The sequence below is a fragment of the Colias croceus genome, chromosome 17 (assembly GCF_905220415.1).
Source record: "Colias croceus chromosome 17, ilColCroc2.1".
Lineage (NCBI taxonomy): Eukaryota > Metazoa > Arthropoda > Insecta > Lepidoptera > Pieridae > Colias > Colias croceus.
In genome coordinates, this window is record NC_059553.1 from 5,428,826 (window position 1) to 5,456,750 (window position 27,925).

Below are 27,925 nucleotides of genomic sequence, written 5' to 3' on the forward strand. Positions count from 1 at the left end.
TAATTGCATACAACTCAATACAAATAAAAGTGGTGTGTCTCGCATTATAAACACTTGTAACCTCATAGTATGTACTAAATGTTGTAAGGTCACAAGTGTCACAGGCATTAAAATGCAAATTACATTTTCAAAAATTGCCGTCCTTCGAAATAAAAGTGGATAAAGTATATAATAATATATTTGACTTTCTTTTAGAAGAAATTTAACTTGCATTAAATTTCTTATCATTAGATTACTCTCTAAACCTTCGACTGTATCCCAAAACCAACCAAACGAATAAATCTCTCAAAATATACGTTACAAAAAATCATAATTCGTCCAATAAAACAACCCTTAATTACAGCAGAATTAAACCGCAAATACTAAGGTATTATAGTTAATATCGCAGTATCCGAGGCGCCTGCGCAGACACCCGTGAAATGTGCTGACATGTTAATCCCTATCTTCACACTGATCTCGGAAGACGCGTGACTGATTCATATCGTAAAAGCTTCTTATGCTTTCGTATTAATAGCTAAGGGAAAGGAGACGTGAAATTTTACACATTGTCTTAGTCTTGTAATAAATTCTGCTGGACAGTGTAAACGATAAGTTGTTTTAATTAGTTCCTTATAAAGTTTAAGTTATAGCACTTTCATTTTATAGATTTGGTTCTAGGAGAAAAATAAAATCGATTCATTTATAAAAAAATAAGATATATTTTATTACATTACCTACTTTAAAAGCATAACCAATTTCTTAAGGCTTAAACTACTCATTATAAATAATTATAAAACTAGTTCTTAATAAAGAAAGATTAGAGTCAGTACTATATTACCGAAATGAGCGAGCAAACTATCGTTCCAGAGCATACTGTTAAGTTTATAATAATGACCTTAGATGCTTCCATATAGGTCAAAATTTATTAAATATATTTCACAGAAGTCTTCACAATATAACCTAATTAAAACACAATTTGTTGCCAGGTGGTCGGTCGAGAAGGAGTACTATCGTCCGTGACGCGCGACCTGCAGTGCGGCAGGCGCCTAGTGTCCGGGCTGTTCTCCCGGCCTCGCCTGCCTCTCGGCTACTCCTATGTGACCACGGTACCAGCTGGCGCGTGCAGGCTGAACGTCTCCGAAATTGTGTCCAGCGAAAATTATATTGGTTCGTACTTTGTTACCTGGCGAAAAAAGTCGGTTATAGTTTCAGCTGATAAAATTCACCAGAGCTTGCAGTTTTAGTTTATTTATGTATTGACGCATTCTTCTGAACCGTTTGTTATCGTAGTTACTCTACTTAAATTTTAATAAATTCAAATAGGGCAACGTTGGATAATTATGCAATTCTGTCAAATGTTAAAATCCTCCTTCTAGTCTACTTGTGAAAATCTTTGAAAGTCGGCACTCCTCTCTCTTTGTACAACGCAGTTTCTTAATTGTACTCACACGAAAGGTTGTGTATCATAATATAGGTCAGCATGCACTATAATTCCAGAAAGGATTTAATTGAACTCAGTTATACTAGTTCAATAAACATAAGTAGTAGTTAATAACTAATGAGCAGATGTTGTCTCCAAGGCCGTCTAATAAAGCTTTCGGTAGCGCAGACCCAGCCAATAGGTTTCAATTTTTATTGAAGTGATTTAGTTCGCCGATTGTGGGTCACAGATTTTAATAGAACGATGAAGTGCGCAGTGGAACGATTGATGTCGAATCGATTAATAGAAATTGCACGCGCGCATTTTGCGAATGCATTTCCTCAATAGAGGCGCCTACGCCGAGAATTGCGAGATAAATCGAGATAGCGGTCTAACCAATTGGTGGTTAATTATTCGCATGACGCAGTCGGAAAGCGTTTTGCCAATTTGTTAATTGTTCCGTTAAAACAATACGATCGTAACTCTGCGCTTATTAATTTGATGAGTAATTTGATGCGCACGTGTTTGCTTAAATAGATAAAGTATGTTAACTATTGGGAACCCTTGAACTATTCAATTCTATAAATAAGTGTGGATTTTATTAGAAGTTCTATCAATTGTTTATTAAATGTTATACCTTTCGATTGTTCTAGCTTTGCGAGTTACGAATGGATCGTATATTGTTAACGGCGAATTCGCAGTTAGCGCCCCAGGCAACTACGAAGCGGCTGGAGCACGTTTTATATACTCTCGAGCTGGTGGACTCGACAATATATTTGCAATGGGACCTATACATCAAGCCATCGACATTATGGTTAGTCATTTAAACCGCAACATAATTTTATTGCCTTGTTTGCATTGTCTCATTCGAACAATACATTTCAGGTTCTATATACGCAACCGCATCCGAACATAAAATATGAGTACTTGACTGATACATTGCCAGACGAAACCAGTAACGATATTCCAACCGAGAGCAATGTGACTCCGCATCACCCGATGCAGAGACATCACCGTCATCACAACGCCGAATCTCACACGAAAGTATTGGATAAGTCAGATCCGAGCTTAGCGAAACACCCGGATTATACGTCGAACGAAAATCCATACCATATAGAGAGTAACGTTGTTGGAAATCGGCGGTTCATGTGGAAGATTCTTTCGTATACGCAATGTTCACGATCGTGTGGAGGCGGGCTTCAAATTGGGAAATTCAAATGTGTAGAGCTGGGTCAAAAGGAGGAACGGGAAGTGTCTCCAGCACATTGCACGGGAGCTCCTCCAGCTTCGAGGAGGAGACGGTGCGGCACGAGCCCTTGCCCGCCGCGGTGGAGAGCCGCTGCGTGGGGACCCTGCCCAGTGTGTGGTCCAGCTCATAGAACCAGAATTGTGGGCTGCGTACAAGACCATGCACGGGGCATCACTAAGGTATGCTCTAACCATTTCCAAGATTAATTTTAATTAATTCTATGATTAGAATATTAACCGCCTCCTTGGTACAGTGGTTGACGCGTGAGCGTAGAACCGAGGGGTCCTGGGTTCGATTCCCGGTGGAGACGAAGAAAAAAAAATGTCTCGGTCTGGTAGGATACAGAAGGCTGATCACCTACTTGTCCCTAAAGAAAATCGATCAGTGAAACAGATGTATGCATAATGCATCTGCCCCTTACCCCACTACGGGGACATGGGACTTCACACACATGATTAGAATATCTGAATTCTAAACCATCTACTTCTTTTTAATATAAGTGATATATTAGATATTTATGTTGAATGAATGAATGAATGAAAAATTCTTTATTGCACACTTAATACAGGATAGTAAACTAAGAGCCATACAAGTAATTACATGTACAGAGGGCGGTCTTATCGCTGTAAGCGATTTCTGCCAGACAACCCGAAAAATTTAGAAGGATTACATTTATGGTGGTGGTGCATTACAGACATAAAATTTTGAATTAAAAATTGTATTTTAAATATATGGGCTATTTCTTATTAATATTTTGTTTTCTTTCAGATAAGTGACCAAAAGTGTCCTCTACCTATGCCACCAAACAGTGAACCGTGCGATATTCCCAATTGTGATGGAACAGCTATTGCCTCTAAGACTCCAAGACTTGATTCCAGACGTCAAGTCCGACCAAAGGACCACATAGAAACATTCCGCGATGCTCCTGCTATATCTTTAGCTAGTAATGTGTCGGATAATGAAGTCAGTCCTACTTTGGGACCTTCGTACAGTTTTACAGCTGCAGGAGGATGGCTTTATACGGAGTGGTCAGAAGTGAGTCTTCCATTTTTTTTTAATAATAAAATTATAGAAAAGTAGATATTGTTACTTTAATTTTTCTGTATAAAATACGTAATATGTAATAAAGAATGAATGAAAGAATGTGTAAATAATAATAAAAAAATTAAAAGTACTAGTCCTTTACATCAGCCTTTCCCAACCTTTTCCAAAGGCGGACCCCTAGCGCCACCTTACCAGGATCCGTGGACCCTTAGCGCCACCTTATCATGATCCGCGGATCCCCAAAAAAACTTATTGGCATAAGTCAATCTATATTTTTTTTTACCCGACTACGGCAAAGCAAAAGGAGGGTTATGATTTTGACAGGCTATGTATGTATGTATGTATGTATGTTCATCTGTTCCCTCGTAACGTCTAAACTACTTATCAGAATTTGACAAATGACATATCATTAGAAGCGTCTTAATTGTCCGCTGGTTATAGGCTATATGGGGTTTCACAAAATCTAATGTGGCGTCCTCTATCGGACAAAACATACAAAGTAAAAAAATAAAATTAAAATTTTGAATATATATATATATATTACTAGCATTTGCTCGTGACTTTACCTGTATTCATGGGCTGATTGAATATAATTCACATCTTTTCGTCCATAGCTTCTTTATTAGTTCATCAGTTTAACTTTTGTTGATATTATGCCCCCAAATACACTTTAACACCAAAATAGTACAAATAATATAAAGTGAAAAAACTAAAACCCAACTACGACAATAACCGGCGCTGAAAAAGTATAAAACAAGATTTCAGAATACTGAACTGAACAAAGTTGCTAATGTAGTTGCAAGTAAATGGACACAGTAGACTCTACCAAGATGCCTTCGTTGTAAATTGTCAATAATGTCATACAATACTATTCTGAAGTATGCAATATTCCACTATGTACGGCGTAGTCACACGTTGTTGAAGTGCTACGGTAGATAGGTATATTATGTAACGTGTGACTACGCCTTTCCAAACATGAAAATTTATCTTTACATAGTGGAATATTGCATACTTCAGAATAGTATTGTATGACATTATTGTCAATTTACAACGAAGGCATCTTGGTAGAGTCTACTGTGTCCATTTACTTGCAACTACATTAGCAACTTTGTTCAGTTCAGTATTCTGAAATCTTGTTTTATACTTTTTCAGCGCCGGTTATTGTCGTAGTTGGGTTTATGTTTTTTCACTTTATATTATTAAATTGATTGAATTCTTGCAGTGATTTTCTATGAAATAGCTTAGCCACCCATCACTTGACAAATTATTCCATCTTAAAACTGAAAAATACCAAGTTCGGCCGTCAGAATATTCTGGTCACTAAGGCTTTCGTAATTTTCGTATTTTCCCATCCGTAGTGTGTCGGGTGGTGTGTGGGCGGCGGCGTGCAGTCGCGCGGCGTGCGCTGCGCCGAGCCGGCCGGCTGCGACCAGCGACCGCCACACGCCGAGCAAGCTTGCTCTGCTAAGAAACAGTGTGATGCGCAATGGTTCTCTGGTGAGCAATTACTTCATACTTTTATCTTGTATAAAATAATAATTTACGATTGTTATACTTCTATTTATCTATTTTCCTTATCTAAAAGTTCTCTTCTTTTTACAACGTTATTAAAATTAAATTTTCGTCTCATTACGCTGGGTAATCTTGCTTCTTTAAGATATCTATAAGTTCTTACTAGATATCTCTGCAATAAAATATTAACTTACGTTAGAAATTATTTTCAGGAAAATCGTTAACTCAATATGTATAACCGTTTTTTTTTAATGACCTCTTCTGTAATGCCAATTAAAATATGTGGCTTTCCGTTAATATAGACTTGTTTTAAACTCTTATTTATTTCGTTTAGGTGAATGGTCGCCATGTTCAGCGGAGTGTGGTGGTCGTCAGATCCGAGGCGTTATCTGTATCGGTGGGAACGGCAGGAGGCTAAGAGATTCCTCTTGTAGAACTCCAAAACCGGAGGCTGAGAGGGAATGTGGGGGAACTTGCTCGCCTTCCTGGTATCTCAGCGATTGGGGAGAGGTAAGAATCTATATATAAAAAACTCAAAGGTGACTGATATAGTGATCTATCAACACACATATATCGGGCTGAAATTTGGCATGCAGGTAGATGTTAGGACATAGGCATCCGCTAAGAAAGGATTTCCCGAAATTCTTGCGGAAACGGGGAAAAACGGAGATGCACGTACAAAGTCGTGGACGGAAGCTAGTCATTTATAAATCAAACAATGATCTCTTTGTTCTATGTGATATCTTGTGTTTTTACGGTACATTTACATCAAACGAGCGAATGGTCATTCTAACCCCACTATGTAAAATTCTTTTAGTGTAAATAGGCGTAAAACATTCTTTCGTTGTTCTTCTTCTTGTTCTTATACTAAAAAACACTGAATATGACTTTTCGTTGACACTAAAAGATCACGAAAGAGTGCTCTTGCTTTTGCTCTAGCTGTAGTAGCTCTTTAAACGTTTGATCTAAATGTACCGTTACAGGAATCATGATGAAAATATACAAATATACTTAATATAATTAAATGTACACTATAATATACAAAGATTATGTTTCTCTATATATTATCATAATTATATGTGTTGGAAATACCATAACATTGACACCTGCGTATAATAAGATAAATGGCTCTATAATCGTATTTAATTATTTTAATTCGAAGCTATTTGATATAATTCAATAAATTTGATACAACGTTTTTCACAAATTGGTAATTGCAAGATAATTATTTTGTATCAATTGGAATGGATTCCGTATAAACTAATGAACTGTACATAATTTATCATCTATGATAACAATATTTGAATTAATTTGCAAAACAGCAACGCAAGCTTCAAGCTCTCGGCTTTCCGCCAGCGATCTTTTTTAGTTTCATTAGCATGTTTTTATTATTTGTTTTATTTCTGTATTTCCTTTTAATTGAAATCGATAAATTTGGCTTGCGCTTTTGTGACTCACCACCTTTGACTCACATTTATACTTACAGAAGATTATTTGAAATATACAAGTAGTGTAATTTTATATAATAATTCTTCCCGCCGGCGGCTCCGCCCGCGGTTTCAAAGAAAAACTCGCATAGTTCCCGTTCCCGTGGAATTTCTGGGATAAAAACTATTCTTTAATACTCGTGGATAATGTATCTTTCGAATGGTGAAAGAATTTTTAAAATCGGTCCGGTAGTTTATGAGCCTATTCATTACAATCAAACAAACAAACAAACAAAGTTTTCCTCTTTATATTAGTGAAGACTAAGAATTTATTAACATCATTGTTATTAAATAGTAAATTGGAGGTGCAAATTTTAATTCCATCTAAGTTTTCCACATGTTTATAGTTTACCATCTAACCAAGTGAAACTTGTGCCACTGTAAAATAACGAATACTTGATGATAGTACCTACTAGTATAATTTACGTAGTAACTATTTACTAATGTATGATAGTTACTTTTGTACTTATGGGTACTATTTTCTATGTTGGTACTTTATAGCATCATTGTTGGAAGACTCTCCACTTAAAAAAAAAAAACTATTCACATACATTTGTAAAATATTACATGCTTATAAGTGTATGTGGATAACAATTTAAAATAACTTAATATATGATTTTATTTAATAAAATAACAAGTAGGAGATTATCACCATTTTCATTATGACATCATAATTTGAATTGATTGACTACGTATAACTAAATAATATGTAGGTATTAAAAATTCAAATTCAAATTCAAAATAAATTTATTTGCTAGAATGCAGTTACAAATCATAGATATTTCAATTACAATATTATCTGGTATATATTGTAATTGAAATATCTATGAAATATAAATATGAAAAGAAATATATATATAATATATTCTACCCATTGATTGGGTGTGTAAATATTAAAAAGAAAGTTGATTAGTCTAATTATTTAAATATACACACAATTCAATTTTCAGGCTACATTATCCAATGCATATAGAGGGTAACTTGGATTAACTAACGCGGGCGAAGCCGCGGGTGGAAAGCTAGTTTAATATATTTTTCGTACCCAGTGCACGGGTCCGTGCGAGGCGGGAGTACAATCCCGCACGGTGTGGTGCGCGCGGGGCGGCGCGGCGGGCGCGGGGGGCGCGGCGCGGGACGGGGAGTGCGCCGGCGTGCGCCCGCCCGCGCGCCGCGCCTGCGTGCCCGCGCGCTGCTCCACACAGCCGGACAGGACTAATGCTGTGCAGGGTGAGTCGTCCCATGTTCCCTTTTTTTTTGACGTGACAACGTCTTATAATTCGATAAAGCCGGCTGCACGCACGAAAAAACATGACTCATGCGGCGTTACCTCGCTCTGACTCATCTGAGGCGTTCCATGTAAGGCTTGAAGTGCGAGCGAGAGCGCGGATCGAGCGACAAAGAAGCACAATCGGACGTTGTCACGTTCAACTATCGTCAATAAACCGACTTTACAGACAACCAATTTTTTTTTTTTTTTGGTAACGGGGAGGAAATCTTCAAAATATACTCTCTTTTTGGGGGAAAAATGTGTGTGGGATTCTTACCCACTAAAACCTCCTCGACGGGCAAACCCAAAGCATGGTAGCGGGGACTCCGGGATCTCTAGTAGAACGCAGCAGAGCTCCCGCATCTATATGCCAGACTATGTGGCTTCCCTGCCTCATTATTAACTACCCAGAGTGGGCAGGACAGTCACAGGACCGGGAAGATGTTATAGGCGACCATGTCCCCTAGTGGGGTAAGGGGCAGATGCATTATACATCCGTTTCACTAATCGATTTTCTTTAGGAACAAGTAGGATCAGCCTTCTGTGTCCTGCCAGATCGAAACATTTTTTTTCTTTGTTTCCACCGGGAATCGAACCCAAGACCCTTCGGTTCTACGCTCACGCGTCAACCTGTACCAAGGAGGCGGTCATGGTGCAGGAAGAGAACGTTTGTTAAATCGGTAGAATCATATATGCCTGTGGATGCTTCACACAAGACAAGATAGAGTTGTTAATGATGTGCTGGGAATAATTTGATGTGAAATAATTGTAAACTCGTGCCAGCTTGTTAAATAGGAAAACACTAGACTAGTAGATACTCCCAGTTAAAGAGAAATACTACTGCATGCAAAGACAACTGTCCCTTTTAACGTATTTGCAATGCATTTTCACGTATTTATACAATTGCAAATTAATATGTTACAACTACTTACGTTTGAAAAGATTCGTTCGTTAGACAGATCATCTTAAACTTTCAGTTTCAAAGAAGAGCATTGCACAGATACGAATTGGCCGCATTTGCACACTGTACGCTATGTACCTAGTATTTATAATAATATTTTTTTTATTAACAATAAACATAATTATACTGTTTCAGATACCCAAAACCGAGTGACCAGGCACCAGAATCCAAACCCAAAGGTGCAGAATGTGAGGCAGCGAACATATAGCGATGGTAACAATTATTTTTTAAATTTCATAACAAAAATAAAGGAGCGAAATAGAATTATCGAAAAATAAATACACTTCAACTACCATTTGTGTCTGTTTTTTATGTTTGACCTAATTTGAAACATTAAAAAATACGGAGTGAAAGTAAATATTTATCTAAAAATTAATATATTTCCAGGAGCCTGTGTGGACAAACTCAGTAACTGCGTGTTGGCGGTACAAGCTCGACTCTGCCATTACCACTACTATGGCGACAACTGCTGCCAATCTTGCCATGGACGATAATCTGGGCAAAGGTATACATTACCTATATTATTTATTTGTAGTTTTTAAATAGTTCAAGAAGAAGTTTTAAATAGTTAAGAATTTTTAAATAGCTAAAGCTCATTCCTTTCTGAATAGGTAATTATACTATCAAGTCAATAACTCTATTATAGGTACCTTGTGGCTATATTGGTAACAATAGAAAAAAAATGTTAAAGCTTGTATTAAGTTACCAAAAAGTCGTGAAACTAGTTTTGATAATTCAATAATTATTCTTAAATTAGCATTAGTAATGCGCACGTGTCTCATGTCAGGTTTTATTTATACAATTCTTAAAATTTTTTAATGGTAAAATACAGAATTGAAGCATCACATTGCTGAATACTGTACAAAATTTTCGAAAAATCTCTTACATTCTATTTATAATACGATGTTAAATTTAAGCTAAATTAACTGCTTTGCCCCAGTTCGGCTATTCTTTACCACAGAATTATACTTATTATAATGAAAGCAAGCACCATAACTAACGTGATGTAACAAAGAAAACGGGGCAGAGCTTAACTCCAAGAATATAGTTGAAATAATTTATTATTTGCTTACAGGCGCCTCCGGGACAAGCGACTATATGACTCATAGTATTGTGATACAATGGACAATTAGTGAATACATTCTCATAAAAGCACTCGAAGTCAAATTTTTCGCATGTATTTCAAAGTAGAGTCGACTCCTATATAGTTGCAATCTTTATTGTATTTCAGTAAGATAGGAATAGTTTTGTGATCTCCAGTATATAAGTCGAGAAACTTCAGTCAGTTTTTCCTTTCGTGACTCGAGATTGTCACAGCAAAATTGTCATTGCCGTGGTGAATGCTCAAATCACGAAAGAAATCTCATAGGTGTGAATGGTTCGAAAATTTTTAATAAAAAATATGTACTGATGCACTATATTTTATATTCAATGCACCTTAACAATGTTAAACTTTAACTTGCCTCAATACTTAACTTGAATCATTACACCGAATTTTCGAATAATATTTAAATTTAGAGATTTTCAAAAATTTGTATTATAATTAGTTTAAGATCTTCGATTTTAGATTTTAAAGGTAGTCATTTAAATTGTAGGTTATGTGATTATTAGATATAGTCAAACGATAGTATTTCTTATCATGTAATTATAACATAGAACAGTGTATTTTTGATTTATATTCGCATCCGCAAATATAGTGTGTTCATTATTTATTGTTATTGTAAAATGGCTTAGTTTAAAACTAGTGACTAGAATGATTGTCAATACCCTCATGCTTTCATTGTAATACATTTTGACCATTACATAATAATTATTTCATAGAACATTCTAGTGCACGTTAATTTATAGAGAAATATGTAAATAGTTATTTTTATGTATAGCGCATTTATTTACTGGCTGTTAAGTATTTATGTTATAGGTTATAGAGCGAGACCGCCATAATTTATACCATCACAATTGTTTTATTCAATATAATGTGTCTATACTAATAACGCATATAACAATGTACAAAAATAATAAGCTTTAAAAACTAATCTCTGTGTTTTATTATTATACCTACAACCCTCTTGTTTCTGACTAAGATAATATAATTGATGTAATATAAATCTTGTAAAGATGCTACTTGAGTTAATCCTACCAACATATAATTGAGGCTTAAGCATACTAAGAACGTGCCATATTACACGTAAAGATAAAACTACTTACTAAAATATACTATAAGTACAACAAGCAATTAGTACTACGAATGACTTGGTATTAATCCACTTTAAAATATAAAAAAAAAACAATGCATCATACTACTATCTTTGTCTATGATCCGCCGGTAGAGTTGGAGTGGTACTCCACAATAAAGCATACCTACGTAAGTAAATAGTAATAAGTAGTAGGCATTGTCAATACTAACACTTTCCCTGCATACAATAATATGTTATAATATGACCTCCATAATCTGCTATTACATAGTCAACATCGCTCTGTAACACACAACCATGATAACACCTGCACGCAGTAGAAAAAGCTCTCATAGGTAAGTAAATCATTATTAGATGAAACATTTAACAACATTAAGTAGGTTTTTTTTTATGTCAGAGCAAGCAAAGGAGCAGGTGGGCCACCTGATGTTAAGTGGTCACCACCGCCCATAGACACTTGTAACACAAGGAGTGTTACAGGTGCTTTGCCGGCCTTTAATGGACAAATACGCTCTTTTCTTGAAGGCCCCAATGTCGTAGTTGTTCGGGAACACCGCAGGTGGCAGATCGTTCCACAGTTTCACCGTACGCGGAAGGAAGTTGCGGGTGAAGCGGACAGTGGTGGAGCGCCAACCATCCAGATGGTGCGGATGGAACTGGTTTTTACGGCGTGAGGTCCGGTGGTGGAACTGTGCGGCTGGTAAAAGGTGGAACAATTCCTCAGAGCACTCCCCATAGTAGATTCTGTACAGTATACAGAGAGACGCAACGTCTCTCCGCACTGACAGTGGATCGAGCCTATCGGAAAGCCTACGGTCATCGACAATTCGAGCTGCTCGACGTTGGATGCGGTCAAGAGGAAGGAGTTGATACTGTGGGGCTAGGTATGTTAAAACTCCAAGGAAATTCGTCAGTGTAAAATATTTTACACATTTTTTATTCAGCAGCATTTAACTGAATTCACTTTACGAATATTGACGATAGATACATAGTATTTCTAGAGAATTACATTTTATCATGTTAATCAACAGATTAATAGTACAAACATTTATCCTGAACACTTACAATTGTAGGTAAGTAACCACTTATTCCATTAGATAATTCTATACAAGGAAAGTAGCGCATTATTTCATGAGCTTACTGAGACATTAGTCTGTTATTATGATCAATCAAGAAGAAGGCACAATAAAAATAAACGAAGATAATGGTAAAAAATCACATAGCGTTTTTCAAACATTAAGATTGTTCCTTAATTATGTGACGAATATTCTGATGGTGCTCATAGTTTTTATTTGCTTGTTATTTTCGTTACAAACTGGAAATTTTGGAGCCTATGAATGGCATATAGTGTTGTGTGTTTTGGGTGTAAGTATTGATTTATTATAACTATTTTATATAGTAGGTATAAGTAATCGATAGGTACAATACAGAGGCATTCGATCCCCCATTTTTTATTTTGTGCATAGGTACGCTTTTATCATTAAAAATGTATCAATAATCGAGTCCAAATAATACTATAATTATTATATGTCTAATAGTTTTTTTTAATAGCATTTAATTATCATAAAAATATATATTCATGAAAGGACCAGTAAACTAGTCTCAACAATGATCATCAATGCATGATCCATCCTTATGTACTCTACAAAAATTAAATGCGCCTACTTATCATAGAAAATACGTTTTTATGATTATTTTTATCTCACACATATTATTATTATTATTTACAGTATCAATTACTCATGAGTCAAGGAATACTAGTAATATCGAAATATAACTACTGGTCTATGTATCTGACTCGACGACATAGAATTTATTCTCATCTTATTCTACAAGTTCTTAGCATTGTCTTGATTACAATCGGTTCTGTGTTAATGTTCCAGCAGAAGAAAATTAATTTTAATACAATTCACGGAATTTTGGGTAAGATAATTTTAAATGACCATGACTCATTTCACTAAAACAATTATATAACTAGATAGTTACAATCTGGGAGATAATATAGATAAAAAAATTAATTAAAGTAAGTATTTTCACTCAGTTATCTGATTCTTTCAGCTCATGCCAAACTGATCCTCATATTATTATTAGGTAAAGAATGTCCTGTTGTGTCTACTAAAACAATCCATTCAATTAACATTTTATTTTTTTATTTCAATATCACGAAGTTGATTTCTGCAGTTCTGACCGAACAAATATTTTTTTTATTTTCGACATAAAAAGGAAAATGCCTCTACCATTTTGAATTCATCCAAACTGAACTGCGATAACACATTTCTCGAAAATAGAAAGTTATATGTTAGACTTAACTTCCTTTTCAGCATTATGCGCTCTCATTATGTCCATAATGAGTTCACTGGACGGGATAATCCTGATGTATGCGAGGAACATAAGTAATTACATAAGCTCGTTTTGGCTTAAATGTGGTCACTATATCCTTGGAGCCGCTGGACTTATATGCTCTTCAGCAAGTCTTTGTTACGCCTTCAAAAAGGGATCGTTTAGAAAATGGGTCGAAAATGATGACAATGTGTTAATCGCTCTAACCAGCATCTTTACCGTTTTGGTGTTAGCCGAGTTTGTTATTGCGATGAGAAAAAGATTACGTACTTAATTGATGTTTTTTTAATAAATATATGGCAAATACCTTCTACTGATTTTTTTTTTCGTATGTAATAAAAATACTAAGAAGTTTCGGTATCAGATCCAATGTTACATAGTTTGTACCGATTCATTAATGTAAATCCCAATATTTTAATGATTAGATTTGAGTCACAGATTTTAGCATTGAATTAATTCTCAATCTAATATAACATTACGATATCCGAAAAGGCGATTCCATCATATCAGGTGAAACCAATGATAACGTTCCGATATCTTGACATCGATTTACTTTCAATATATTTCGTGTGTTAAGGACGTCCGTTTTACTAAAATGTCAACTAGGTTCACAATAACAAATGATGCACCGGATGAAGTGGATAGAAGTGCACATTATGTATCTCCTGTATATGTTACATTGTTAAGTGCTACAACTACAATAACAAACTTGTGTCTCGGTGCGGCAGCCATGGGTGCTATAGTTTTCATACATTCTTTTGCACTGTCGTCAACAATGAAACAACATGTTTATTTATGTGGGATTGGTGTAAGTAAATCCATTTTGTATATTAGAAGTTAGGTGTCTAGATACGTTTTTGAATTCGTATACAATACATAAAACTGTCGATTATTTTTTTAGTACAAGTGTACTATACTATTACCATGTATACACATTGTAACAATATAACTATCTTCAGCTTGCTTAACAATAATATATCCAGTGTTTTTTTATCTATACAAATAAATCCAAACTGAACTCATTTTGTTTCAAATCAAGTTTTAGTAAAATTGGTTCAGCAGTATTCAAAACATTCAAAAGTAACAAAAACTAAACAAATATCTGTATCTCATACTCGGTAAGATCTAAACCAATCTCGTAATTCTTCTTCAAAAATTATAATGTTGTGATCATTTCAGTATGTAATTTTAATGGCGCAAGCTATACAGTCTCTGAACCCTCACTCCGGCTGGGCGCGTTTGGTCAGATACCAGGACCGGAGAGTCGTACACTGGATGCTACAAATTGTTGCTTCCATAACAGTTGTCGTTGGCAGCGTAATTAGAATGATGGACGTGCCAAACAATTTTAGAACTACTCATGGAATCCTTGGTAAAATGTTTGATATATTATTATCTTTACGAACATAAAATATTTGATAATATTATCTTTACGAACATAAAATATTTGACTGTAGGAAACTAATATTTCCTGATTGAAGGACAAGTATTTGGTACTCCACGCCCTACTACGTCTACGTCTCCTAATTTGTAACGAATAAATTCAAAAATTACTGGACCGATTATTTTTCCACCTGAGCAATTCTTCTTTTGTTAATTTTTATTCCTGGTCGAGAACGACTAATTTTTATGATAAAAATTAGTCGGCCACATTAATAAATTAATGTGGCCGTAGATCTAGAACTAAAATAAAAACGTTCCATTCTACTATGAACAGAAAAATGCATCTATTAACGTTTATGTACAAAATTCCAGGTTTAGTATCCCTAATCCTCACGATATTAAGCATGGTGGGAGGAATAGTCAACGCATATTCGTCGAAGCTGAACATAAACCCCTCTTACTTGAAGATAGCACATTCCTGTTTAGGCAGCCTAACTCTGAGTTCTGCTTTCCTCTGCCTATGTTTCGCATTCAACAGCACATTTAGAGTGGGATTGGGTGATCAAAATGCAGATTTAGCTATATCGGTAACTGTTATAGCACTAGTTGGTTCGCTGGCTTCGCCTTGTATAGGCGTGGTAAGGAGGATATTTAAGAATTTCAGATCGAACTGAATTTGTTTTTCGTTTTGTATACTGTTGCAATAAAATGTAAGATAATGGAAATAAAAGTATGTATTAATAATAAAACGCTACAATTTATTTCAAAAGTACATAATTTTAAGTTTATTAAATGAAAAGTTACGCGTAGAACTCATCAGAGGCAATCTCAAGATCCATGTCTGAAATAAATATGGGATGTAAATAGTAAAATAAAACTGTGATAGCTTGTAAATTTGATTTTTATTTCGCTTTTATGTACAAATATCTACTTATAAGTACAAAATCTCTTGTAACATAAAGTACCAATCTTTTCACTATATAATCTATAATTAGGTACTACTAATACAAAAAATAACGCTAAAGTTAAAGCTAAGTTAAATGCCTATTACAATACTATAATTCTTATAAGAAAATAAACGTTAAACATTATATTAATTACATTATATCACACCAAATTACAAGTAAATATAAAAATAATGGCACAAATAAATTATTTTTATTTTTTGTGGGATAATTAATAGCTTGATTAGTTTTTAGAAATATAGATACAAATCACATAAATATAAATCCGATTACTTTAAAATTTTATTTAAATTATGCTAAAAACTTGTTAAAATGCTACAATGGCAGTAGAAAGCTAAAAAAAATGTGTGCGTGTACTAGTGTACACACGTAAGAAGTGAAACTTCTTTATGATATTATTTTTCAAAAAATAATTTACTATATGCAACTTTACAGAAATACGTCTTTAAATAATCACGCGTGGTAGGAAAAGATAAAGATGGCGCGTAACAGAAAAATGTCACGCGTAACGAAAAAACGTTACACTAAATTTTTTTCCAACCCCGATAAAGAAGTTTCACTTCAATAGCAATAAACTTGAGAGACATTGTTAAATAAATTTCATTAAACTTAAAAACTAAAATTATTAAAAAAATATAAAATATCATACAAAATGGCATCTAACGAATAAATTCAGCTTAAAATGCCCTTTAATATTAAAGTTTGCGAAGTCTCTTTCAATTTTATTGTACCATAAATAAAAATATATTTTATGATTAGGTATATTTTTATAATAAAATTTAATTAATCCAGGTTTTTTTCAACACAGTTATTAAAAAATTCAATATACTTGAACGTACTTAGTTTTCGTACATTTTAGTTACGTATTTACGTTCATTTTTACATGCATCTTTTTTGAAAAAAAATCCAGCTATTTTTTCCGCTTTCAAGGGGATCGAAGAATAATAAAATATATTAATTTTATTCATAACTAAAATTAAAATCTTCCCTTCCACTCTATATGAATTAATATATTTACGTATTTAGGTATTCGCAATATTAAACGAACTGTTCCAAGTTAATTACATAGCAGATATTATAATAATATGAATTGAATATACAAAATAATATTTAAAACAAATGCACCAAGATTTTTCACAATTACCGTAATATTATACACAATTATTATTATCTATTGTTCCTTACATTTAAGTCAATCATAAATACATAGATTTTATGAAATATTATATAAAATACCTATAAAACTGCTCATAAAGAAACTTCTATATTTTCAAACTTATAGTTGAAAAATTTTCATTAAAAAAATTACTATAGTGAATACCAGCCCCGCTGTAAAGGGGTTAAAATTATAATGAGAAATTTAGAAGAAAAATCAGAATTGCTTGAAACCAATATTTCGTAAATTAAATGAAATTTTCATATATGTACTTAGGTACTTTATTAAGTTAAATAAATGTATATATTTTTGTTTCTTTTTTTTTTCCTAAAATTGTAAGAGTACTTTGTCAGTTTTTCTAATCTGTGTAAAAGTATTGAGATTATTCTATCCACTGCATGAATTACAACAATTTTGTATGTAGTACTTGTAATGGCAAAGTCTGGCTTGGACGACGAGAGCGCAGTTTCGCAATTTGTCTTCGCAATCTATAAAACAAAGGGAAATTAAAAATTAAGTGTTTCATTCATATTCTGAAATATAAATATGGCTATCGAAATGCTTTGTGTAAAACAATCATATGCCAATCTGTTTTATAGGAGCAAAACTTAAAAGTTTTATAATTTGTGTAATCTTTTATTACCGAGTTGAAAGTAACTGTAGCAATAGAATAAATGTGATTAAATAATTTACCCTTTTCTTCGGGAATCGCTATCGTAGTCCTATGGGTTGAAGTCATCTCCACTTTTTGGGATTCTGCAACAGAAAATTTCACTAATCAATCACACGAAGACTTTTTTAATTTTGCTTGAAATTTTTCTTCAAAATTTTTAATCTATGAAATCCTGCAGAACAAGAAATAATTATGATCTACAATTTCAGCCACATTTATAATGAAATTCAACATTTTAACCACTATCCTTCTGCCTAAAACATGTAGAGACTAGATCTCAGCCATCCTTCGTCATTGGAACATCAGTTGGAATATCATTATGTCGCAGTCATCGGCAAACAAAACGGGTATGTGGCGTGCTGACGAGGAGGCGAGTCGCTCACTGCGCCCTCTATATTGTACCTTAATACCTAGGGTACAGTTACTTGTATTTCGGGCGGGCACTATAGCTTGACCGCAGTGGCTGTACCGCTGTATAGGTATGTGCGAGGCGAGGCGGGGGAGAGTACCGACCGTTCCGTTTATTTCTAACTCGTGCTATTTCTTACCCGGTCCCCGCCTCACCGCACATACCTAGGGCGCGGTACAGCGGTTGCGGTCAAGCTATAACACACAAGTTATTGTGGAGCTGTACCCCGGTGTGAGGGTACAATTGCTGATACACTGCTCACTGTACACTGTAACCACCACCACTACACACTCACCACTAGCCAGTACGTTGTCACACTTGTGCGCGCACGAGCGCGTGTCTTGCGGCCGCGCACTGACACACAGCGAGTCGTTCACTGCGGCCTCGCTGCGGGCGCACACTACGGTGCGGTGCTGTACCCCAATGTGTAGGGTACAGTTGCTTATACACTGCAAGAGAATAATAAATTGGAACTCAAAAAAACTTTTTAAGTATAATAATATAAATATTGATTTGGAAGGCTATACAGTAGAGAAAGATATAGAGAAATCTTGAAATGTTTTAAAAATCTCTATCTAGTCTATTCAGAGTTTCTAGTCTTGTCAGTTACTTTAAAAGTTGGTGGAAAAAATTAACAAAATTAGACTAATAATAATTTATTACCTGTCCCCAATCGCTAGTATACCATGTGGGAGAACAGTCCCCACCACACGATCTTTCAGCCTCAGGTTTCGGTGGTTTACACGCGGAATCCCGTAAATGTCTTCCAGAACCACCAATACATAATACACCTCGTATTTGTTTACCACCGCAAGAAGTACATGGCGACCAATCACCTGTTGCGAATAACAAAGAATATATACCTATAACTGTATTTATATAGGGTCAATGATAAGTAGCGCATCACCTCTTGCAGGCAGCTTCACTACATCAATCCCAACAACAAGAGATGATGCGCTAATTTTCATTAACCCTGTCTGTTTAATTAACTTTATCTATAAAAAAGAGGTTTGTCTCCCTTATGCAGTTTGAAGAATTTCTTCCAGGGTATCGCCATAAAAGTTAAACTTATACAGTTGACCCAACGTCAACTTAATAGGACTTACAAATTCCAAACGCATTACATTTTCATTTTTTGCACATATGTATTTTGTTTATTATTATTGAGTATTATGTTGTATCAAAATTATAATGTAGAATTGTAAAAATAAAACATAATGAAGAAATTTCCACAACGTGTTTGTAATTAAGATTTATCGATTGTTATTACAGGTAAATGATACACAAACGTTATGCATTAACCATTTTAATACGACACACAGAATAATAAGTGACTGTTTTGTATTCAGTGTTCGATAATCTATCTAACCTTGTCTCACATTATTTATTACACTTTAAAATTTGATCTTCACTGATATGTAGAGCCCTTCTCTATGAAGGTTAGGGTCCAAATTAGATATAAGCAATGATAAGTCGTACTAAAAAAACTGCTACATATTCAACGTTTAAAGCAATGGCAATGATGATTTCCAACTTAAAAACAAGCAAATAAGTTCCTTACGTTGCAGTTTTTGTAATTATTTTTGCTTGTAGACCTATTATAAAATATAAGCTTTAATAATCAGAAACGCTACACAGATTTTAATATTCACACGCGTTCATCACACCCGGAGATAGGTGTAAGAATTCTCCTACTTATAATTTGAACACAAAAAATATTACAATTTCAAGAAATATTCAGAACTTCAATAATATAAAGAAACAGCATCACAAACCTGTAAACCACTGCCCTTCATGCGGCTCACACGACACTTTGGGTGAGCATGTTCTAGAATGTTCTGGAACTTGTCTCGGAGTGCATCCAGAAGGATCAGCGCATCGGACTGCTCTAGTTTGTATACCGCCGCCTACACACCAGCCTGTGCACTACGAGAAATGGAAGAAACTCAAACTCAAACTAAATGTATTACATACAAATAGTGCACTGAGAATATAGAAGAAACTCCAAACTCAAACTCAAACTCAAAACATGTATTGCATATAAATACATTTTGATACACATATTATCACTCTTGCAATACTGCAATACCTATGTGACAACAAACTATGTATATTATGATTCATGTAGGATGTAACATTTCTGAACGATGTCAGGAAATGCCCTCATTTTCACGACCCTTCGTGAAAGGTGAATTTAATAAAGTAGAGAAGAAGATTATAAGAGGTTTACTTAAAAATAAAGGATTTATAATTTTAATAAGAAATAAAACAAAAGTGTGTAGGAAGAATATGCAATAGAATAATACAAGAAAATAGATAATATAAGAATATACATAAGCCCCTTTTAGGAATTGATTAAAGGAATTGATATTATGAATCCATTAGCTCAAATAATTTGAATTCAAATTATTATGCATCAATTGCTTTTTGTGGTTACTGGTACTTTGCAATTATTGGTGACGTTATAAAGTCATTAGATCTTTATTACAATAACAAACAAGCAATTTTGTTTGTTTATTATAATGTCGCAAATTGTAAAATGATGTCCCTAATGTAAATACGACGTCCATTAGCACCAATTGACTGCCGTAATTTTCAGATGAAATTACCCACTAAATTATTTATCTACAATTTTATTACGCATAGTTCTTATTTATCTTAACTTAGATTTGGTTTCAAAAGTGTCATCATCTGTTATTTATATTAGAAAAATAAAAAATACCAGATCTCAATTAAATACAAATATTTAAAGCAGGTCTTAAAATTTGTGAAGGAATTCTTGAGGAAACCTGAGGCAGATAAAAAGAAGTAGGTAAATATACAGAAATTTATTTCAAAATATTTTAACTTACCTCAGACCAGTCCGTATAAAGCCAACCAGCAGTTGCAAAGCTATACTCCGGTCCTACGTCTAAATCAGAACTGTTAACAGTTATCGTATACACAGGAGCATCTCGAAAAGTGTCCACTTGGTCCTGTGGTTTCGTTCGTTTCGTTTGAATCTGTCTGATTCCACCAGAATTACAATCTGGTATGTTGCATATTTCTGTCGTTGGTGGCTTTGGTGCAGGGCATTTTGCGTCGCTTATCTAAACAAAAAAATGTTAGATTACAGTTAAATTTTGAAGTTGCTTTTGAAAGTAAGAGATTTCAAACTCTGATCAAAATGCGGTAAAATTCTTCACAAAGTTTTAGGAATGAATTGGAATCTTAAACAAAACAAAAAGTGACTGCAAATTGCCGCATCTATGGCGCTTTCTCGCCGGCACTTTAACCGTAAAATGTTCATGTTCATGTTCTCTATCTCCAGAAGTATTAATACCTACCTACGTAGCTACTGCAAATTACCACATTTACGACACTTACTCGCGGACCGCACTCAACGCGTACAATGTGCTGGAGATATACTTAGAGAAGTATATAGGAGATAGAGATCTCCAGAAGAACTTGATACCAACAAATCTATTGTAACACAATTAGTACAAACCTTAGTAATCCCTTTCGAATGGTCCTGCACGCAGCCCACAATTCTGGTCCTCATAGCTGGTCCACACTCTGGACAAGACGACCAAGTAGTAGCCCTCCATCTTGGAGGACATTGCAAATTGCCGCATCTACGGCGCTTGCTCGCGGGCACTGAGCCAGTGCAATGTGCGGGAGATACTTCTCTATCTCCGGAGGAAGATGCTTCTACGCAACGGTATTTTCCTACCTATATTTAAAGGAAGGAAGAAATTCATTTAAAAATGTATATTTACAAAATTATCGATCAATGTACATAAAATAAGCTTAATTAGGTACAAAAGATGATTCTTAAGTAAATAAACTGGTTTTAAAGATAATATATTTAAAAAAAAAGTTTAACAAGACGTTCTCAATAAATGTTGTCTAAATGAATAATTAAAATGTACAAGTAAGTGTCCACAAAGAATTCGGTAATTCATCTTTAATTAGATATCGTAATCTTAAAATATTCAACAATATCGCAAATCATTACCTGAAAGCCGCCTCCACAACTTCTAGAACATTGCGTATACGACAAGATCTTCCAAAGGAACTTCCGATTACCCACAATATTTTCTCCAATACCATCATTATAAGTTTCTTTAGGGAATCCAAGATGTCTCGATTTGTCCAGACCATGATGTCGTCTAATATGTTTTGGTGTAGTTTCTGGACTAGCTTTTGTAATTGACTCAATATCGATTTCACCAGGTATTGCGTCTGTGAAGTACTCGTATTTGATACTCGGGTTCGGCTGAGTATAGAGAATCTGCAAGAGATTATTCATTTAGTCTGGAAAAAGAATATTCTCTGATAATCGCCATTTGTTTTAAAAGAAATACGGTTTGTTTGTTGGTTCTGTAAGATTTAAAAGCATCAGAGTTGTGAATTTAAAAAATTGCCGATAATAATAATCAGACTCTATCTGTTTCCCTTAAAAGTACCCACTTATTCAAATAAAACGATAACGGAATGACTCCCTTTCCACCAAACCTTTATTTTTAATTATAAACTTACTTACTTTGCAATAATATCATTTCTAAACTAGAAAGATTATGAATTTTAGCATCCAGATTCTAGATTATTTTAAAGATCTTTCGCATAATCTGGTGAAGGCACTTTCGATCAGGATATACATTATACATATTATTATGCCTGTATGTAAATGTTCCTTTTTAAACTCCTCTAACTTTAAACTTTATATTGATGTCGCTGTTCCTATTTGAATTATTATCTACTTACCATAATATCTACAGGATATTGTAAAGGACCGAGTGCGAACACAGAGTCCAGTCCAGTATTTCTCGTATACACAAATCTAGCGCCAGCCGCTTCGTACGTCCCTGGTGCGCTCACAGCAAACTCCCCGTTCATAATGTACGACCCATTTGTTATTTTCAACGCTATAACAATAATAACCTTTGTAATAATAGGATTATGCTTTTTATTGTTGTTTTACGTTTGATCTGGACTTGGCTCTTGACTTGTTTCAATTGGACTATCATTTATTTATTTATTTATTTATTTATTTAAATACTTTATTGTACTGCCAACAAAAATTACAAAAAGAAAACATATTCTAAAAGAAGACACAGCACAGATGGCGCCCTTATCACTTATAAGTGATATCACTTATCACTTATAAGTGATAAGGCCGCCATATCATATTTTTTTTACATAAAATATCGCAGTTAATATAGATTAACATTAACAGACTTATTTAAGTTACACTTAATTGCAACTTGCATTTTTTTGGTATAAATATGCCTAATATATGCGTTAATGTAACAGCAAATTCAGTCATAAATATGTAGAAAATGCAACATAGAGAGTGTAAGGTGTAACTTTTGTTTCCGCTAAAACACACCAAGGGACACTATTATACCATGCAACAATGTTTAACGTACACTTATTTCGTAAAAGATAATTTATGAAAAGTTACGTAAAGCTAAATGGTATAATGGAACCATCAACAGAAACTAACAGCAACCTGCATCTCATTACTGCTTTTACTTTACAAACATATTATTTAACGAAACATTACATCTTTTTAGTTTAAACACATACAATAAAACAAATAATATATGTTATCAAAACAACTCCTACCTACATTTGAATCGCATTAGTCGAATGTTTATTCAATAAAGTGCTGTTAATCGATTTATATAAATCGGAAATGCAAGATGAATCTATTCATAAACACAGTAAGTTGGTAGGCGATGCTATTGTGGTAAAAACAAGTGATTTGCAGCCAATCTAATGGACAATACTGATAAGTGACGAACCTCATGTTCGCGGCCCATTTACAATCATCAAAGGGCCATTGAGTAGTTAATAATGAATGAATGTCTGGTCCCGCAGCCGTCAGCAAGGATTCATCATTCATTGCAAAGATAGATTTAGACAGGACTAAGTGTTTCATTTCTTAACAGAATGCTAGATTTATCATTCGTTTCCAAGTACACTTTGCAGGCTTTAACGTTTAACTTTGTACAATTTTAGTAGAACAAGTTCTTTAATGGAAATCTTAATATATAAGTGTCTAACAGCTTTGCTCATTTATAATTATTATAACATTAGATATATTATTATTGTGAAATTAAATAAGAACCTAAGCACACCTACAAGTACATAGGTCCATTGTAATAAAGTGTTTATACAGCGTTTGTTATGTTGATTAAAGTGAAACGAACAGGCAAGTACATACTTAAAGGATCTCTGCAAAAATACAAAAACATCTGAGAACCAGGCAATTAAAATCAAACGCGAGAACATTTCACAGCTTCAGTGCAACATATGATTACTCCTCACCTATATAATTATCGCTAGCCGCGATCTCGGACACGTTGAGTCTGCACGCGCCCTGCGGGACGGTCGTGATGTAGGAGTAGCCGAGGGGCAGCCGCGGCCGTGCGAACAGCCCGGACACCAGCCGCCGGCCGCAACGCACCTCGCGCGTGCCCGCTATGGACAGCACTTCGCGACCCACCGCCTGTGTTTAATCATAGTGTCATAGTAAACAATGATCTGAAATAATTTCAGATGTCTATTGATATGTCTACTGATAACATATATAAATGATTCTGTATTATGTTATTTATTATGATTAAGCGTGAAACAGCCCGAACACCAGCCGCCAGCCGCAGAGGACTTAGCGCGTGACAGCACTTCGCGACCCACCGCCTGTATTTTAGTTGAACTATAAAATATTGGCAACTACTTATAATCATTAATTATTTTAGTAAAACCGACATTTTCTTATACGTATTGGAAGTAAATTTAAATTTAATACATTTCTGTTATTGAATAAAATGTTGGTATAATAACATTAAAGGACGTGCTGTCAAACTATGTGTAAGTTAATAACACTGTTTAGTAATCAGTTTATCAGAGGCTCTATATTTATTTTAAGAATTTTCATCGTCATTCCATTAAAAGCTAGAATTCTAGAAATATAGGATAAATATTATTTTGAATTGCATCTTATATTCCAAGTTTACAAATAACACAGATAAATTGTTTTAAATGTAATATGAAACCATTACCATTATAGATAAAATGTGTAAAAGCAAGATTGGCAATATAAAAGGACATAATATAATAGAACGAACCTCTTAAATATTCTATCTGCGTTTAAAAGTGTTCTTAAATATTAACAAGTGAGATAGTAAGTTACATTCAAAAGGATTTGCTAATAAACGGCTTTATACAATTTTAATTGATTATTAATTTTTCTTTGTACAGATATTAAGACGATCCTCATTTTATTTACAAATATGAATCAATTGTAGAGTCGAAACAGCTCTTGAAATTCAAATGTAGCCTTTTGCGATTTAAATTTACCCTTTGCACAAAGAATTTATGTCCATAAAAATACTTTGAATATAAACAAGACAGTCTGTAGATAAAAAAGCTGCTTAATGTAGCCAGGCTTTATTCCGATTAATGCAAATGTCATATCAAACATGTGACAAGTTTTAATCAATTTCACAAGTCTAGTCAATTATGAATAGGTATTTTAATTAAATTCTTGTTAATATTGCGTCGAGTAGGCGCCAAGTGTAATGAGCATAGTGTCACAACTCACAATACTTGGTACAACAATGGTTGACATTGTTCAAAAGAATTCAATCTCATCTCATCTCCAATGCACCTACATTACGATATATGACGCTGATATTTGAAAATGACAAAGGCATGAGCAAGAAAAATTTATTTCAATTTGTCTATGTCCAGACTCCAGAGAACATAATATTATGATTGTCCATAATTTGGAGTACAATATCTTCTAATCGTATAGGATATTTCATCGATTCAGATTAATATGGGTTTATTATATTATATTGAATATTGGCTAAAAATGCATCCACCCTGCTGTTTTTGCTGATTCTTAAATAAATCATAATAAATCCAATTAAAAGCAAAACTTGTTAAAGAGGCAAACTTGTATAAAACAGTGATTAAATATTTCAATTACTGATAGCGAAGAAAGCGTTGTTGCTCATTTATTTCTACTTAAAGGTGGGCTTGCTAAAGGTCTAATGAACAGGGAATAGCTACGGAAAGCGTATTAATTAAATTTAAGAGTATTTTTCCATTCCGTAATTATTGAGGGAATTGAATGACCAAAGATTTAGTTTGTTAAATAAAACTAACACTCCATTAATTTGAATACCCCTCAAATTACAAATACATACTTTGAAAACGTTTTTTAGCGCCTAATATTTACACAAAAATTAACAAATCAATATAATGTTATTATTTAATATGCACATTTCCTTAATATAAATACGTACAGATAGCAAATGCAAATTGCACTTTATCCATTGTAAATATCATACCAGCTTTTACAATTACCATATTATCGAATACAAAAATCTTCCACGGCTTAATCTCGTCATTACTTCTCAATACTCAGGTTTAAAACCTTATTAGGGTTGGATGATAAAATGCCTCTTCAAAATACATTATGCAAATTGACACTTACGACTATTTGTTTGTAAATGTAGAAACTGTTTACTTTTAACTGGTTGAAGAGTAAATTAAATATGTGGGGATGTAGCAAACGAAGTAGCATAGAGTCCTGGCTTACTGAATATATGCGATATGTGCCTAGTCTTCATTTATTAATGGTGAGCTTTTTAAAGCTTTGTACTTATTAAAAATGTAGATGTGATTTTTTTACCATTATTTAATAAACTAATATTAAGTAACTAATATATTTATAATTATATATTATACATAATACAAAATAAACTTACGTTATTTTATACTCTTCAAAATCAATAAATTTAAAAGATAATCAAATAAAATCGTTAACTTCACAATTCTCAAAAAGCTCGAATTACCAAAATATTTAAAGCATTACTCGATTTTGTTTATATTTTATGACTTCATTCGTATGTAAATTAGTTTCTACGATATCATTTATATTTAAGTGCTGATTGCCAGTTTCGGGCCTATCATTATGTGTATAAGAATTTTAATGAATATGCGAATAATTGTAATATACCTATAATGTCCATATCATAAATTATACGCTCCATTTAAAATTTTAAAATTGTGTTTCATTTTTAAATCCTTAAAACTTTTCTTATAGATGTATAACTTTCGTAAAATAAATGAAGATTTTCTTCTTTAGATTAAGGCACGTAGTTCCCTCAATTCATTAGCACAGACAATATGATATAAAAACGTTTATTTTAATCGTCCACTTAATGAATGTCGTAGGAAGTATTTAAGCTAACAACCACTTAATATTCGGAAAGATTACAATGATCTTGGCGTTATCATCAATCAATTAGTACTGTGGATGTATAAATCAAACAAGGTGGTAATTGAAAGCGTCTGACTAATAGCCAATTAATTAGGATTAAATGTGTGGACCAACCCGCATAACTTAACCAGTTAAGTGACTGTGGCCAATGATTTATTTTCGCCTATTTCTTTATTAAGGACTTGGCATTACAATTAATTCGATTTTATAGATAAGATGAATATTTTGCGTAACATGTTTAATTAAATTAATTATAATTACTATTTGATAATGTTTAACCTTTAGTGGATAATTAATATTATTGTTACATTACTGAAATTTCATTATAATTGACCACTAGACCATGCATAGGAATAGGATAGATCAAAATCTAACGCATTTTATTTTTATTTGGTATGAATAGCATTGTTAGTAATGTAAACACCTAATTAAAAATAATGAATCCATTACGTAAATCGCTCTATAGCTGTATTTTTCCGCGTACCCTCTGGCCGCTTTAAATCAAAATGTTTTTAAGAATTCGATATAAACATTCTAAACATAATTAAATTACCGGCCATTACACAAAAATGCCAGGCATGTAAAGTAATCCATCAATATAATTGGCT

At 33.8% G+C, this 27,925-nt stretch overlaps 4 protein-coding genes across 4 annotated transcripts in view; 3 read left to right on the forward strand and 1 right to left on the reverse strand.

Moving 5' to 3' along the window:
- LOC123698951 (thrombospondin type-1 domain-containing protein 4-like) overlaps positions 1–10,952 on the forward strand; it is a 93,703-nt gene extending 82,751 nt beyond the window's left edge. The window contains exons 8-17 of the mRNA XM_045645786.1: positions 966–1,146; positions 2,053–2,213; positions 2,285–2,827; positions 3,417–3,683; positions 5,051–5,189; positions 5,539–5,714; positions 7,738–7,918; positions 9,055–9,132; positions 9,307–9,424; positions 9,995–10,952. Of these exons, the coding sequence (XP_045501742.1) occupies positions 966–1,146; positions 2,053–2,213; positions 2,285–2,827; positions 3,417–3,683; positions 5,051–5,189; positions 5,539–5,714; positions 7,738–7,918; positions 9,055–9,132; positions 9,307–9,413 (1,833 nt within the window). The 3' untranslated portion in view covers positions 9,414–9,424; positions 9,995–10,952. The remainder of the gene's footprint in view (positions 1–965; positions 1,147–2,052; positions 2,214–2,284; positions 2,828–3,416; positions 3,684–5,050; positions 5,190–5,538; positions 5,715–7,737; positions 7,919–9,054; positions 9,133–9,306; positions 9,425–9,994) is intronic.
- A 1,247-nt stretch (positions 10,953–12,199) lies between these two features.
- Positions 12,200–13,762, forward strand: LOC123698958. The gene is made up of 3 exons (XM_045645794.1): positions 12,200–12,476; positions 12,842–13,034; positions 13,433–13,762. Exons 1-3 carry the CDS (start codon positions 12,273–12,275, stop codon positions 13,723–13,725), a joined length of 690 nt encoding a protein of 229 aa, XP_045501750.1. The 5' UTR covers positions 12,200–12,272; the 3' UTR covers positions 13,726–13,762.
- Positions 13,763–13,842: 80 nt separating this feature from the next.
- LOC123698957 lies at positions 13,843–15,588 on the forward strand. Its single transcript, XM_045645793.1, has 3 exons — positions 13,843–14,259; positions 14,631–14,823; positions 15,207–15,588. Exons 1-3 carry the CDS (start codon positions 14,047–14,049, stop codon positions 15,506–15,508), a joined length of 708 nt encoding a protein of 235 aa, XP_045501749.1. The 5' UTR covers positions 13,843–14,046; the 3' UTR covers positions 15,509–15,588.
- Positions 15,589–17,240: 1,652 nt separating this feature from the next.
- The window catches only part of LOC123698959 (thrombospondin type-1 domain-containing protein 4-like), a 46,398-nt gene continuing 35,713 nt past the window's right edge, over positions 17,241–27,925 (reverse strand). The window contains exons 8-17 of the mRNA XM_045645795.1: positions 24,353–24,533; positions 22,784–22,944; positions 22,035–22,310; positions 21,525–21,749; positions 20,890–21,126; positions 19,813–19,963; positions 18,701–18,873; positions 18,333–18,486; positions 17,649–17,711; positions 17,241–17,443 (exon numbers count right to left, since the gene is read on the reverse strand). Coding sequence (XP_045501751.1) covers positions 17,343–17,443; positions 17,649–17,711; positions 18,333–18,486; positions 18,701–18,873; positions 19,813–19,963; positions 20,890–21,126; positions 21,525–21,749; positions 22,035–22,310; positions 22,784–22,944; positions 24,353–24,533 — 1,722 coding nt within the window. The 3' untranslated portion in view covers positions 17,241–17,342. The remainder of the gene's footprint in view (positions 17,444–17,648; positions 17,712–18,332; positions 18,487–18,700; positions 18,874–19,812; positions 19,964–20,889; positions 21,127–21,524; positions 21,750–22,034; positions 22,311–22,783; positions 22,945–24,352; positions 24,534–27,925) is intronic.

Excerpts from the sequence above, each read along its gene's own strand:
- LOC123698958 (XM_045645794.1), top strand. The coding sequence starts at position 12,273 with ATGATCAATCAAGAAGAAGGCACAATAAAAATAAACGAAGATAATGGT. Across the intron at positions 12,477-12,841 it reads TAGTGTTGTGTGTTTTGGGT|TATCAATTACTCATGAGTCA; the intron begins GTAAGTATTGAT and ends TATTATTTACAG. Across the intron at positions 13,035-13,432 it reads TACAATTCACGGAATTTTGG|CATTATGCGCTCTCATTATG; the intron begins GTAAGATAATTT and ends CTTCCTTTTCAG.
- LOC123698957 (XM_045645793.1), top strand. The coding sequence starts at position 14,047 with ATGTCAACTAGGTTCACAATAACAAATGATGCACCGGATGAAGTGGAT. Across the intron at positions 14,260-14,630 it reads TTTATTTATGTGGGATTGGT|TATGTAATTTTAATGGCGCA; the intron begins GTAAGTAAATCC and ends TGATCATTTCAG. Across the intron at positions 14,824-15,206 it reads AACTACTCATGGAATCCTTG|GTTTAGTATCCCTAATCCTC; the intron begins GTAAAATGTTTG and ends ACAAAATTCCAG.